The 12051-nt window shown below is 49.3% G+C and overlaps 1 protein-coding gene across 1 annotated transcript in view; it reads left to right on the forward strand.

The window, feature by feature from the left end:
- Positions 1-12009, forward strand: part of RNF165 (ring finger protein 165) — a 50727-nt gene extending 38718 nt beyond the window's left edge. Inside the window, exons 2-8 of the mRNA XM_041423565.1 lie at positions 403-712; positions 2654-2779; positions 6949-7078; positions 8082-8186; positions 8715-8810; positions 9976-10082; positions 11226-12009. Of these exons, the coding sequence (XP_041279499.1) occupies positions 403-712; positions 2654-2779; positions 6949-7078; positions 8082-8186; positions 8715-8810; positions 9976-10082; positions 11226-11343 (992 nt within the window). The 3' untranslated portion in view covers positions 11344-12009. The remainder of the gene's footprint in view (positions 1-402; positions 713-2653; positions 2780-6948; positions 7079-8081; positions 8187-8714; positions 8811-9975; positions 10083-11225) is intronic.
- The last annotated feature ends 42 nt before the right edge of the window (positions 12010-12051 follow it).

Here is a 12051-nt window from a genome sequence, read left to right on the forward strand (position 1 = left end):
GAATCTCCTCTCTTTTTGTTTAAAACCATCACTCCCTTTTCTATTTCCAAACGTTCTATTAAGACTTTTGTTCTTTTTCTGTTTAAGACAGGAAAGCTAAAACAAGCTCAAAGCACTTTTCATCAGTATACACTTCAACTTGGAGCCAAAACAGGACTTTGAACCCAAATCTATGTTTTGGCTCCAATGTTTTCTTGGATAAGAAATACCATTGGTCAAAACCAGCACTTTTTCTTGTAATCAGCTTTAATTCGTTCCCTTTTACTTGTGTTTTTTTTACAAAGCTCCTGCAAGTGGACAGTGACAGCCGTTTGCCCAACCCTTTCCCTGGGTGGGCCACCACGGCGCTGCCCTGCCCTTCCCTCCTCCCGCCTCCGTGACCGCTGTGCTCCTCTCTTCCAGGTGCTCCCTTTCAAAGGTCTCAGCATCCCCATGCTACCTCCTGCCGGCATTTCCACCTGGGTCCCCAGCCTCAGCTCTCCGCCGACTTCGCCCTGCCTCACGCGGTGCAGCCGCAGCCGGGGCTGGCTCCCCACATGGCCCCCGCGCACCAGCACAGCGGCGGCCTGCACCAGCCCCTGCCGCCCGTGCCAGCCCTGCCCTTCCAGGACGTCGCCGGGCCCTCCTTCCTACCTCAGGCGCTACACCAGCAATACCTCCTCCAGCAGCAGCTCCTCGAGGCACAGCACCGCCGGCTCATGCCCCATCCCAGGTAAGGGCACCCCGCTCTTCCCAAAGGATGTGGAGAAGCCGCGCCAGCCTCACGTCGCCTGTGGAGCCGCAGCCGCGCTGGCGGGGTTGGGTTTTCTTCTCGAGCTCGCCTGTGTGCACTGAAAATGCGTTCACCAGAAGGGAGGCTGCAGGGCAGGCTGCACCTGAAGGTGTGCCCTTCCTGTGGGGATCCCTACTGTGCCCATCTGCTGTGTCCCATTATTGTCACTCCTGGGAGAATCATGGTGGTGTTGCCGGGGGCCTTTCCTGTCTCTCCGTGTGTGAGCTACATCCTCGTAGCTGCTGTTTCAAACCTGTGCATGCCCACCTGCCTCATCAGGTTGTGCACATGGAGGTCGTGCTGCTCAGGGTTTGGTGGGCTGTCCGTCTCTGTGAGGGAATGATGCCACTGACCTGCAGCACACTCTGTCACAGAGAGCATCCTAAATCCACTGAGCTGACAAATGCAGAGAGAATTGCTGTAACTCAGCAGAGATGGAAATGGATGCCTGGCCTTGTCTTGATTATGTTTCTCAAGAGAGGAGTGATTTTTTTGGAAACATATGGAAGCTATTTGTGAGTTGTACCCATGGATCAAGAATCAGAGGATGAGACTTTGCAATGATGCTTCATTTGGAAAGAATGCTATGGATAGAAAACCCTTTCTTTCCATGTCCTTTCTGTCTGAAAATTGTGTGTTCTTCTCATCATTGTTTTGTTATGCATAAACTGGATTTTAGGTGGATTTAATGATTAGCTAATAATTGGGTAGCAACTATGTTCCAGGCTGAGAAACTGATGATACAAGTGTTTATCTCTTAGTCATAAGCTGAATTAAAATAAAAGCACAGAGCACAATTCCATGCAGAATCTGCTTTGGTAAATGCTGTCAGTGTTGTATTTGCAAGTGGGCTGTGGTGTGGAAGAAGGCAGGAGCCTCTTGCCCAGTCCCAATGCTTGTCTCTGAAAGCTGCAGTAGTAGAGTAGGGTGTCAGAACCCTTACAGGTGTGGGGTAGGCAGTCCCAGTAATGGGAATATGGGTTATGCCTTTGAGAGTGAAGCCTCTGAACTGAGGCTGCATGAAAAGTTATTTACCTGGCAGTCCCCTGCTCCATTTGCCTTAGTTTTGTTCCTGAATATTTTGTTTTTGATGGTTCCACTGGTGAGGAAGCAAAGGGTAGGAGCCTGTCTGTAATGCAAATCCTGCTTCTGCATCCTCCTTGTCTCTTGCCAAATGTGGACACTGATCCAGCAGCACATTCTCTTCCCCTGAGTAGTTCAAATAAGAAATAATCATGAGACACAAATCCCTAGAAAAACCTTGCTGTATTTTCTAGCACTTTCTTTTCCCTGCCTGCAATGGCAGCAGAGCAGAGGGAGAAGGACCTGGAACCCAGCCTGGCCTGTCCGTCATCCAAAGAAATGTTGGCAAAGGCCAGTGAGAGTAAATTCTGCTTTCAGTCACTCGTGAGTAATCTGGTTATGAATGAGGTTCCCCAGGAGTTTATGGACTGCACGGGAGACGAGACAACCTGCAGCTTCTTTATGATGATGGATCACAGCTGGAGCAGGGGCACATTTTACTTCGTGTGTTGTTTATGGGGCTGACTGTAGCAAAAGAGGAAATAGTGCAAACTGCACAAAGCTGCTGAGAAGTTGTTTGGTTTCCCCTTCTTCTCTGCATGTTGCCAGCAAAGAGCATCTCCTGCAAACTGAGCGTATGTGGGTGCCACAGGGCCTGAGAGTGGATTGCCACGTGATGGCTGCGAGAGAACGACAGCCCTGGGTTCCTCTTCCCATCACCCCTTACACCTGCTGGATTGCTTATCTTTGGACACTTGTCCTCAAGCCCAGCCTTTGGGGTTTGCCCATGGGTTCTGGGCAGGAATTCCAGTGCCCAGGTGTGTCTGACCCTCGCTGTTGCTGCTCTCCTCCCCGCAGGCGGGCCCAAGAGCGCATGTCTGTCCAGCCTCACCGCCTACACCCCAGCTTCGACTTCAGCCACCAACTGCAGACTCCACAGCCCATGGGCCCCCAGCCCAGGTATTTGGCAGAGGGCACGGACTGGTAAGTGATCCCTATTTCACTGCTGTGAAATGAACATCCAGTGAGGTGTTTAAAAAGTCCTGGGAAGGCTGCGACTTTTGGGGAATGCCACCAGGGATCAGGGCTTTGATGAAAGCTAATGAGCCAGCTCAGTGGTTACAGTGTGGGGAATATGCAGTGGGAAAACTCATCTCTGAGAGGTCTGTGAGAGTGTGAAAGCCTCTTATATAAACGGATCATTGAATCATTTAGGTTGAAAAAGCCTTCTAAGACTGTGAAGGCCAACCATTCCCCAGCACAGCCAAGGCTACCAATGACCCATGTCCTCAGTGCCACATCCACATGGCTTTTTAATCCTTCCAGGAGTGGGGACTCCAGCATTGCCCTGGGCAGCTGTGCCAGGGCTGGACAGCTCCTTGGATGGAAAAGTTTTCCCTAACAGGCAATCTAAACTTCCCCTGGCAGAACTTGATGCCATTCCCCCTCCTCCTCTCCCTTGTACCCTGGGGCCAGCTTCTGTTCTCCCCCTGGCTGTCCCCTCCTGTCAGGAACTGTTCAGAGCCACAAGGTCCCACCTAAGCCTCCTTTTCTCCAGGCTGAGCCCCTTTTCCAGCTCCCTGAGTTGCTCTTCCTCAGACTCGTGCTCCAGAACCTTCCCCAGCTCCACTGCCCCGCTTTAGGCACGCTCCATTGCTGTTGCTCATAACTCTTCACCTACAGATTAATAGTGAAGCCAAGCATTAATTCTCCCAATTTCTTCTCTGTAGGGTACAGAGGAGGTTTTTATCCTGTAGACCAGAGTTTGCCTGAAATAGACCCTTTGCTGTCCTTCAGGCACTCAAAACCTAGTGGCCATAATATTTTCTGTGGTCCAAATTAGGGAGCACCATGTTACCCTGCCATACAGGGTAGTATGAATGGAGATTTGTTCATCATTCTCCAACTGTAGTGTTTAATACCCTGGAAAAGCTTTGCAGGAAATTGTTCATTTCATTTTCAGAACAGGTTGAGAGCCCTTGAACAGTTAATAAAGTATGGTAACCTGGTCAAAAGAATGCGAAAATAAAAACATTCTTCTGAGTAGCTGCTTGTAAGCTGAGCAAAGTCCATTCTGTGCAGTGAATGGAAAAAATAGCATGTGAACTTGTAATTAAAGACAATCGCAATGTATTTGCACAAGAGGGCTGGAATAAAATAGCACAGGAAGTCTTAATGATGGCATTTCCTAACATCTGAGCACTCCACTCTGCAAATGAAAAGTCCTTTTAACCCAGAGTTGTTGCTTTTTTCCTCCCTTCAGTGCATAATACACAATCTAAAATATGACCACATCCTTCTGCAATTTTCTTCTCAGGTGTTCCCATTATTGGCACTCCTGTGGGCTGAATGTGGTCAGGATGACATTTTTCAGATTGGTTTGCAAAGCAGTTCATGTGCCATCTGGATAGAGCGATTCTTTCTGCCTCTCTTTCAGCTCAGAGTGCTTAATTATGATCATTAGAAGTATCTGATAAAGCATCACTAAGTGCCTCCCTCTCCCTCCTTTTCTCCCCTCTGTTGCTCCATAGCTTTATAAAACCCAAGGAGTGGGGGTGACAGAAACCATACACGGGGAGCATATGTTTGGGTGACTCACTTTCCCTTGGGGCACACATACAGTTTTGCCCAGTGACAAATGTAAGAGCTCCCCTCTAATGTGTTACCCCTGATGAGCAGCAGCAGCAGCAGCAGTGTTTTCTCAGAGGCTGTAGGTGGTGGGTGCTACCACAGGAGGTGGAAATGGGGATGGAAGAAAGAAAGATCTGAGGCTGTCTCAGACAGCCCAACCCCAACTGAAATCTTCTGGTGAAGAATAAACAAACTCCCATTTGGTCTCTTAAATCATCACCTGCTCACACATGTAGTGATGACCATCCTACCTGTTTTATCTGGTGTCTTGTCCTTCAGTCCTTGGTTGTTGGCAGCCCATTTACCACAACTCTTGGACCTTGCTCCTGAGCACCAAGATGCTGTACACTTGTTCCTGCAGCATGGGCTAGAAAGTGATAGTTCCATTCTCCTTCAGCAAGTGTGCTCTGCTTCTTCAGCCCCAAACCCTGGGAAAACACTGTTTTGTGCTCTGTTCTTCTTTGGACACATGTGTAGACCCAAAGCATCACCTCAGGAACCTCAATGTCTGATTTTAAGTCTAGATGCACAAACAGTTCAGCAGTCCTGTTACTGCAGTTACTCATGCAATTTAATAATGACCGTTCAGCTTTGAGAGACGTTCTCAGTCCTTGGTCTCAAAGCACTCCATGAATTACCACATCTATTTCATAGACAGGGAATACGGGAAGGCAGAGAGGAAAAGGATCGAGGTCATGCATCAAGAAGGTGGCAGGGCTGGGAATGGACCCAAAGCCTCTTGATTTCCAACTGAGCCCTCCATCAACCTGAGAACAACCTTAAGATAATGGGTAAATATCCACAATTGGGACACAGGAGCTGGAAAGTGCCAAAAACTGTGGATTCTCACCCTGGCTTTGCTCCTACCAGTTGCCTGCTGTGTTTCATCCTCTTCAGGTTTTGTCTGTCTAAACACAGGGCCAGAAAAGATAGTCTCTCTCCTGGCCTCAACTTGGAATCATAGAACTACAGAATATCCTGAGCTGGAAGGGACCCATGAGGATCATTGCATCCAGCTTGGTGCAGGTATTAGGGAGGTCTAGAGCACAGGCTGCTCTGGATGAAGGATTTCTGCATCCAATGTCCCTTCAGGTCCCCATCTTCTGGTTGATGAAAGCAGTTTCGCAGCTGCTGGAGGACACATCTGGGCTGCTCCCAAGAAGTTGTGGTACACACTGCTGCTGTCCTCTCTGAAGGGAAGGAGAAATTGGAGGATGAAATGGGAAGCCACTCTTGCTCTCTAATTAGCTTTTCTTTGGGAAATGTGAAGACAATTGTTATTAGAGTAACAGATTTTGTAAAGATGATAAAGTGAATGATGTTCAAAGCACTTGTTTGCTGAGTAACTTAGGCTGGAGAGAATGGGGATCAGCTAATTGGATTAGAGATGGAGATGCTGCATAGGCCCCCTCCCAGTCCCTCCACATGGTGTGGTAGTGGTGGGGTTGCAGTTTGTCTCTTGTGTTGGATTGAGCAGAGCTGTGATGTTTGATGGCATCTTGGTTATGACAAATCCAGGGATTGAGCTGGGTTAGTTTTGTGGAGGATAACAGTGCTCAGATTCACCAAGCTGAGCTCCATCTCTGCTTGCCTGGGCCAGGCTGTGTTCAGGCAAGCAGGGCCACCAGGGATGTCTTGCTCCATTGGTGTTGGCCCTCTAGTTTTGTTTCACCCTTTCCTCCAGCAGCCTCACACAGAGATTTCTTAAAATCTTAAAATATTTTTTGTACAAATCACAGTTCTGGAGTTCATAGAATCAGAATCCCAGAATGGTTTTGGTTGGACAGGACCTCAAAGATCATCTTGTTCCAACCCCTGTCACGGGCAGGACACCTTCCACTGTCCCAGGTTGCTCCAAGCCCTGTCCATCCTGGCCTTGGACACTTCCAGGGATCCAGGGACAGCCACAGCTTCTCTGGGCACCCTCTGCTGGGGCCTCACCACCCTCACACCTCATACCCTCACCACCCTGAGGCTGGAATCAAGCAAGGCACAGTGTCCTTTAATTCCCCAAGTCCTGCTATGATCTGGGCTGGGAGACCTATAAGGAGAGCAGAGACACATCAAAAAAGCCCATCTGGCTTCTAAAAGCTACCAAAATGGTTCATTTTTGAGTCCCTTGAGTAATTAACTGTATTCCTGCAAAACATTCAAGGCAAACTGTAATAGTTTGCAGCACTGGCAGCGCAGGAAGGTCCTGGTCTGACCAGGTTGAGTTGCTGAGCCTGGGTGTCCTTTTTGAGCCACCAAAATGCTTTTGCTCTGAAATTAGCAGATTCTTGACCCCGAATAACTGAACTGCTACCTGGCATAGAAACAACCCCTCACTCCTTCATGCTGACCTGGTGGGCGATTCCCCAGACTGGAGGAAACTCCCTTCCAAGCCAAGCCATCCATCTCCCCAGGCTGAGGAGCAGCCCAGAGCTCAGCAGGGAGGTTACCCTGTGAGCGGGCTCTGGCGTGCTGCTGTCCCTAAGCACAGCCAGGCACTCAGAGCCACGTCTCCCTCGTGGTGCCCACAGGGACCTCAGCGTCGACGCGGGGCTGACTCACGCCCAGTTCCAGGTCCGGCCGGTGCCCCAGCCCTATCAGCATTACCTGGCCACACCTCGGATGCACCACTTCCCCAGAAGCACATCCTCAACCCAGGTGGTAAGTGAAACGCTTTTACTGAGAAATGTTTTATGCATTGTCTGCCAGAAAGCAGTCAAAATAAAGGCTGCTATCTTTCTATCACCTGTCTTCTGCAAATCCCACTTATCTCCGGCCGTGGGAGGGAGTGTCTGAAAGGATAATGTTGCATCACTGCACTGGATTAGAGAAAGAAAAGAAAAGCTCAGCTGTTCTGGAAGGATTCGGTCCATTGCTTGCAGCACCACGTTCACAAGCTGGTCTGCAAAACATGGGCGGGATGTGAGAGACTCAGCAGTTAATATTAATAATATAATTAATACTGGAAGGAACTGTGGTCTCCCAGGACTTTTTGTGTGCAGAAGGATTGGCAGTGGGTGACTGTCTTCCCTGGTGTCAGCCCCCAGGGCTATCCCTCATCAAGTCATTGCTCTCTATGTCAGCTTTGATGCCACCTGTAAAGGTTTTGCATGATCTCTTGCACAGGTGGGAGGTGGGATTGATGAGAAGACAGGCTGACGGGCGTAATTTTCTACCCTTGCTCCTAGCAGGGGGCTGTATTTGGAGCTAAGTCATGCCAAGCACTGCCAATCCTTAAAACATCCCCAAAAATCCCACAAGGGTGATTTTCCCTTGTGCTGTGTCAGACCCTGATACCCGTGTAGTAAAGCAAGCCTTAAAAAAGAAACAACCAAAGCTTGGAACAGAAATCCATCCATTTAAATGAAATAAAATTTAATTGTAATCGAATCCGTGTTGGGAGTTTGGAACTACAATGTTACGGAAGATACAGGAATTATTATAATAGATAGTTTATTTGGAAGGAGTGCATGTCCCTACATATAATTTCTAGGAAATGTATTTGATAAAACCTCATTTTTTTGTTATCAAAATGCTTAAATTGGTGAAAATGTCAATCTATTCTTTCAATTTGAATTTTTAAAGCATTAGATTTACATCAGGGCACACAAGGGTTTTCTGTAGGCAAGTATACAGGTGTCTTTTTCTCCCTCACTTTTTTCAGGTTGTTCATGAAATCAGAAATTACCCTTACCCTCAGCTTCAGCTGCTTGCTCTTCAGGGACTGAACCCAAGCAGGCACACATCCGCTGTGCGGGAGAGCTATGAAGTACGTACCTGGGGACTGGAATTATTAGTATTTAAAGTGCTGTGAATTTATGCAAGTTCTGCTATAAAGCTGTAAGATTGTTTTTTGTGGTGTGGATGTGGCAGTTGCGATGAGTCTTTCATCAATTTTAGTAATAACTGGGAAGCAATGGGGTTAAATTTACTTAAAGATGGTTTACTCCAAGGTGCCTGGGTCTGGCTTGGGTTGACTCTGGCTCCTTTAATTTGTGAACAAAAAGTGCTCCAGATCTATGGGGTTTTGTTTCCCTGCTTGTCAGATGAAGCTCAAATCCCATCCTAATTTGTGAAATATTGGATATCCAGCTCTTTGCCTCGAGCTCTTAGTTATTATCCCAAGTGCCAGGGATCAGATCCATCATTACAGCATGGCTGATTTGGGGTTGATGGCCATTTCCATTAAGGAGAGGACAGGAGGGAGCCTCGGTGGCCAGCAGGTATGGCTGTGTGGTGGCACCTGGTGCCTTGGGAGCAGTGAGGATGCCGCTTTCCTGATGTTCCTGTGCCGCAGGAGCTGCTGCAGCTGGAGGACAGACTGGGCAGCGTGAGCCGGGGCGCCGTCCAGAACACCATCGAGAGATTCACCTTCCCCCACAAGTACAAGAAGGTGAGTGCCCCAAAACGTGGCACGGCTGCCAGCCCCTCTCAGTCCGTGTGGGCACGGAGCAGGCAGAAGGAAGGACTTCGGTGGGTTGCAATCCTCAGGGATGGCAAACTGGCACCATCCACCAAAAAATGCCCCGCGGCGGGGGAGGAAGGCACAACCCAGCAGGGTTGCTTTGATATCTTGCGGGGCTCCCGGGGGCGGAAGCGGTGGCGTAGCTCAGCTGCCTGTTTCTCACTTCTAGGCTAGGAAGCTGCGGGCCAAATTTTCAAAAGGGTCTCAACCTTCTCCCACCCAGCGGGTGCAATTTCCCCCCTGTCTGCACCTGGTAAGAAAGTGCACACCACCAAGGGGGCTTCGTGCATGCAAACCCGCCCCGTTCTGCATGCAAGCGGCGCTGCCCCGCTCCCGCCGTCAGGGCGGCGGCTCCGCGGCCTGGGGAGCCTTGTTCTCCCCTGGCTTCACCAGGGGTGTCTCCTCTGTCGGAGCTGACCTCCCCGCCCATGAGCAAATGGGCACATTTTTGGGCTGTGCTCAGTAGAAATTGGGAAGAATGCTTGTCTGGGTAGTAGTTTCTGGTGTTGGTCACTCCCGGCTGGAGGGTAGGGATGTTGCGTTGCCCAGGTTGGAAGTGAGGTAACTCCTGCTGCACTTGTCTCTCATTGCATCTCCAGTGAGCCCAGGAAAAGGATATGAATAGGAATGGATGTGTGGGGAAAGAGAAAAAGGGGCAGCTGACAAGCTAAGCACGGCGCTGTGGTACAGCATGGGACTGGGCCAGTGGCCAGCATGGGGCACAGTGGTTGCCCTTCCTGGCAGTGGCAGCACCATGAGATTTGGGGTCTCCCCAAGGAGAAGCCTCCAACAAAGGAGACCATGGGGCCATCCCCACTGCAAGGAAGGGGTGGGGGGCTGTATTAGGGCAGCAGAGGACAGGCTGTTCCTCTGCCCCAACAGCCTCACTGCCACCAGCCTCAGGAGGAGACATGCCAGCATGCATGTTGGTGGCACACTCATCTCGCTGGCTGTTTTGGCTAGGCTGGATTCCCCAAGCTGGAGGATCTGGCTGATAGGTGGAGATCTCATTATTTATCTTCCTGCAGCTGCCCAGGCTTGGGAGAGCATTAGAAGGGCATGGTCTAACCAAACGCCTTTAATCTTGCTGCAGAGAAGACCCCAGGAAGGCAAAGCTGAGCAAGACGATGGCGAGGAGTCGGATACAGACGAGAAATGCACAATCTGTCTGTCCATGCTTGAAGACGGGGAGGACGTCAGGTGAGATCCTTCCACTCTCTCCTCTGCCTCTCAGTGCCATCTGAGTTGTGTTTATTTGGATTAATGCAGCTATGCACTGGTGGCGTTTTCTCTGTAATTGTCCTGAAAAACTCACCTGGGCTGTTGTGGGGTCTGGTAACCCAAATGCTTTGCAGATGGACATTGGTATGACCCATAGACAGGAAGAGCAGAGCCCTGCAGCAGCAGTGGGCCAGGTTTTTATAGTATTTCCTGGGTTTGGATCATCTGCTTTTAGGCTGTGCCAGCTGGCCAGGTGGCAAAGTGACAGAGAAAGGTAGGTTAGACTCATCTCTGACAACCATCTGGAGCTTGGGGTCATCAACACCTGAGCCTGACAGATGACCAAAATATGACAAAAAGCATTGTTGGTGTGAAGTCCAGGAGAGTTGGGCTTGTGTCCAAGACACAGCTGCTTTATTGTAGAATAAGTAGGATTACTTTGCCCACATGGTCACAGAGAACCATCCTCAGCCAAGAGAATTCCAGTTGTCTCTAACAGACATCCCAGGCTGTTCACTGGGTCAAATCTCTGCTTGTGACAGAGGATGGGGATAAGAAATTTCAAGGGGCTGAGCTATCACGGCCGAAGGGACTGCAGGTGAGTAGTAACCAGGTCTGCTTCTCATCCTTAAATTGTAAAGAAAAACCCTGACCCTTTTGCTGTGGATTCCTGTGGTTCGAGGTTCCCCTGTATCACAGGGGTGATATGTGATGATGGCAGAGGTGATGTGGGTGAAACCTGACCAGGTTCCCTGGGGACACTCATGTAGGAATGGTGTGGCACTACCTGACTGCTAATGTGACAAAACCATGGCGAGCTAAGAGGCTTTGGAGTATAACCTCGCTCCTGAAAGGTTAAAAATTAGCAGCCAGCACAATTAATAACTGGAACAACTCAATTCAGGATGGTGTGGGGGTTTCTAATAGGCCAAGGAGGACACTACCTCCAGCCCACTGCCCTGTGTGAACTGGGGTGGCTGGGAAAGCCTGCAGGACCTTGGTCACAATGGTGTCACCACAGCAGAGATTCCAATGTTCAAAGCAGCCTCAGATGCTGTTTTTCAGCTCTTTTTGATCCCTTGGACCTCCTCCATCCTGACCGTGGTGTTTTTCTCTCTGCAGGCGGTTGCCCTGTATGCATCTCTTTCACCAAGTGTGTGTGGACCAGTGGCTGGCCACCAGCAAGAAGTGCCCGATCTGCAGGGTGGACATTGAAACACAGCTCGGCTCGGACAGCTGAAAAGACTAGCTGGACACACCATTTTCCTTACCAGGTCGTATGGCCATAAACCCTTGCAGCGAAATTTTTTGCCTTCTGAGCCATTTGATTGAGAGGGGAAGTCTGCAGGCACGGTAGTGAGGAGAAGGAGGAGGTGACACAATATCTAGCAGTAGGAGATATTGCACATATACGCAGGATACAGGCCCAGTGAAAGGGAGCTGGCATTCCCGGAGCTCAGAGACCCCGTGCTGCAGAAGATTTTAGTGTTGAATATGAAGGAACTAGTTGTGGTTAGTCCGGCCTGTCAATCCTGCTTTTCATGGGGATTGTATATATACCTCTCAAATATGTAGAAACATGTTAGGGGTCCTTTAGCTATTTCTATGGATGGCAGCTGGAGCATGTTAGCTTAAGAAATGTTGTGTTTGATGCCCTACTCATCTTGTGGTGGACATGTTGCTGTTACCTAATTTGCACCAAATATTTTTTCATAGATTCCTTATTTTGGTGCCTGATTAATACATTGCAGAGGGGGAATAAAGAGGTCAAACATCCCCATCCTTGGGGTGGGGGAAAGAGGAGAAAAAGCAAAATCCTGTTTACAGTCAGAAGGGTTTGTGCTCTTTGCCTCAGCCGCGTGTGCTTCTTTCCCTTGCATTTACAGTGTGTTGCAAATTTAGAGAAGCTTAATAAAAATAAAAATTGGGGATAAAATGAACGAAGCAA

The sequence above is a fragment of the Onychostruthus taczanowskii genome, unplaced genomic scaffold (assembly GCF_017590055.1).
Source record: "Onychostruthus taczanowskii isolate IOZ18803 unplaced genomic scaffold, ASM1759005v1 scaffold79, whole genome shotgun sequence".
NCBI classification, from domain to species: domain Eukaryota; kingdom Metazoa; phylum Chordata; class Aves; order Passeriformes; family Passeridae; genus Onychostruthus; species Onychostruthus taczanowskii.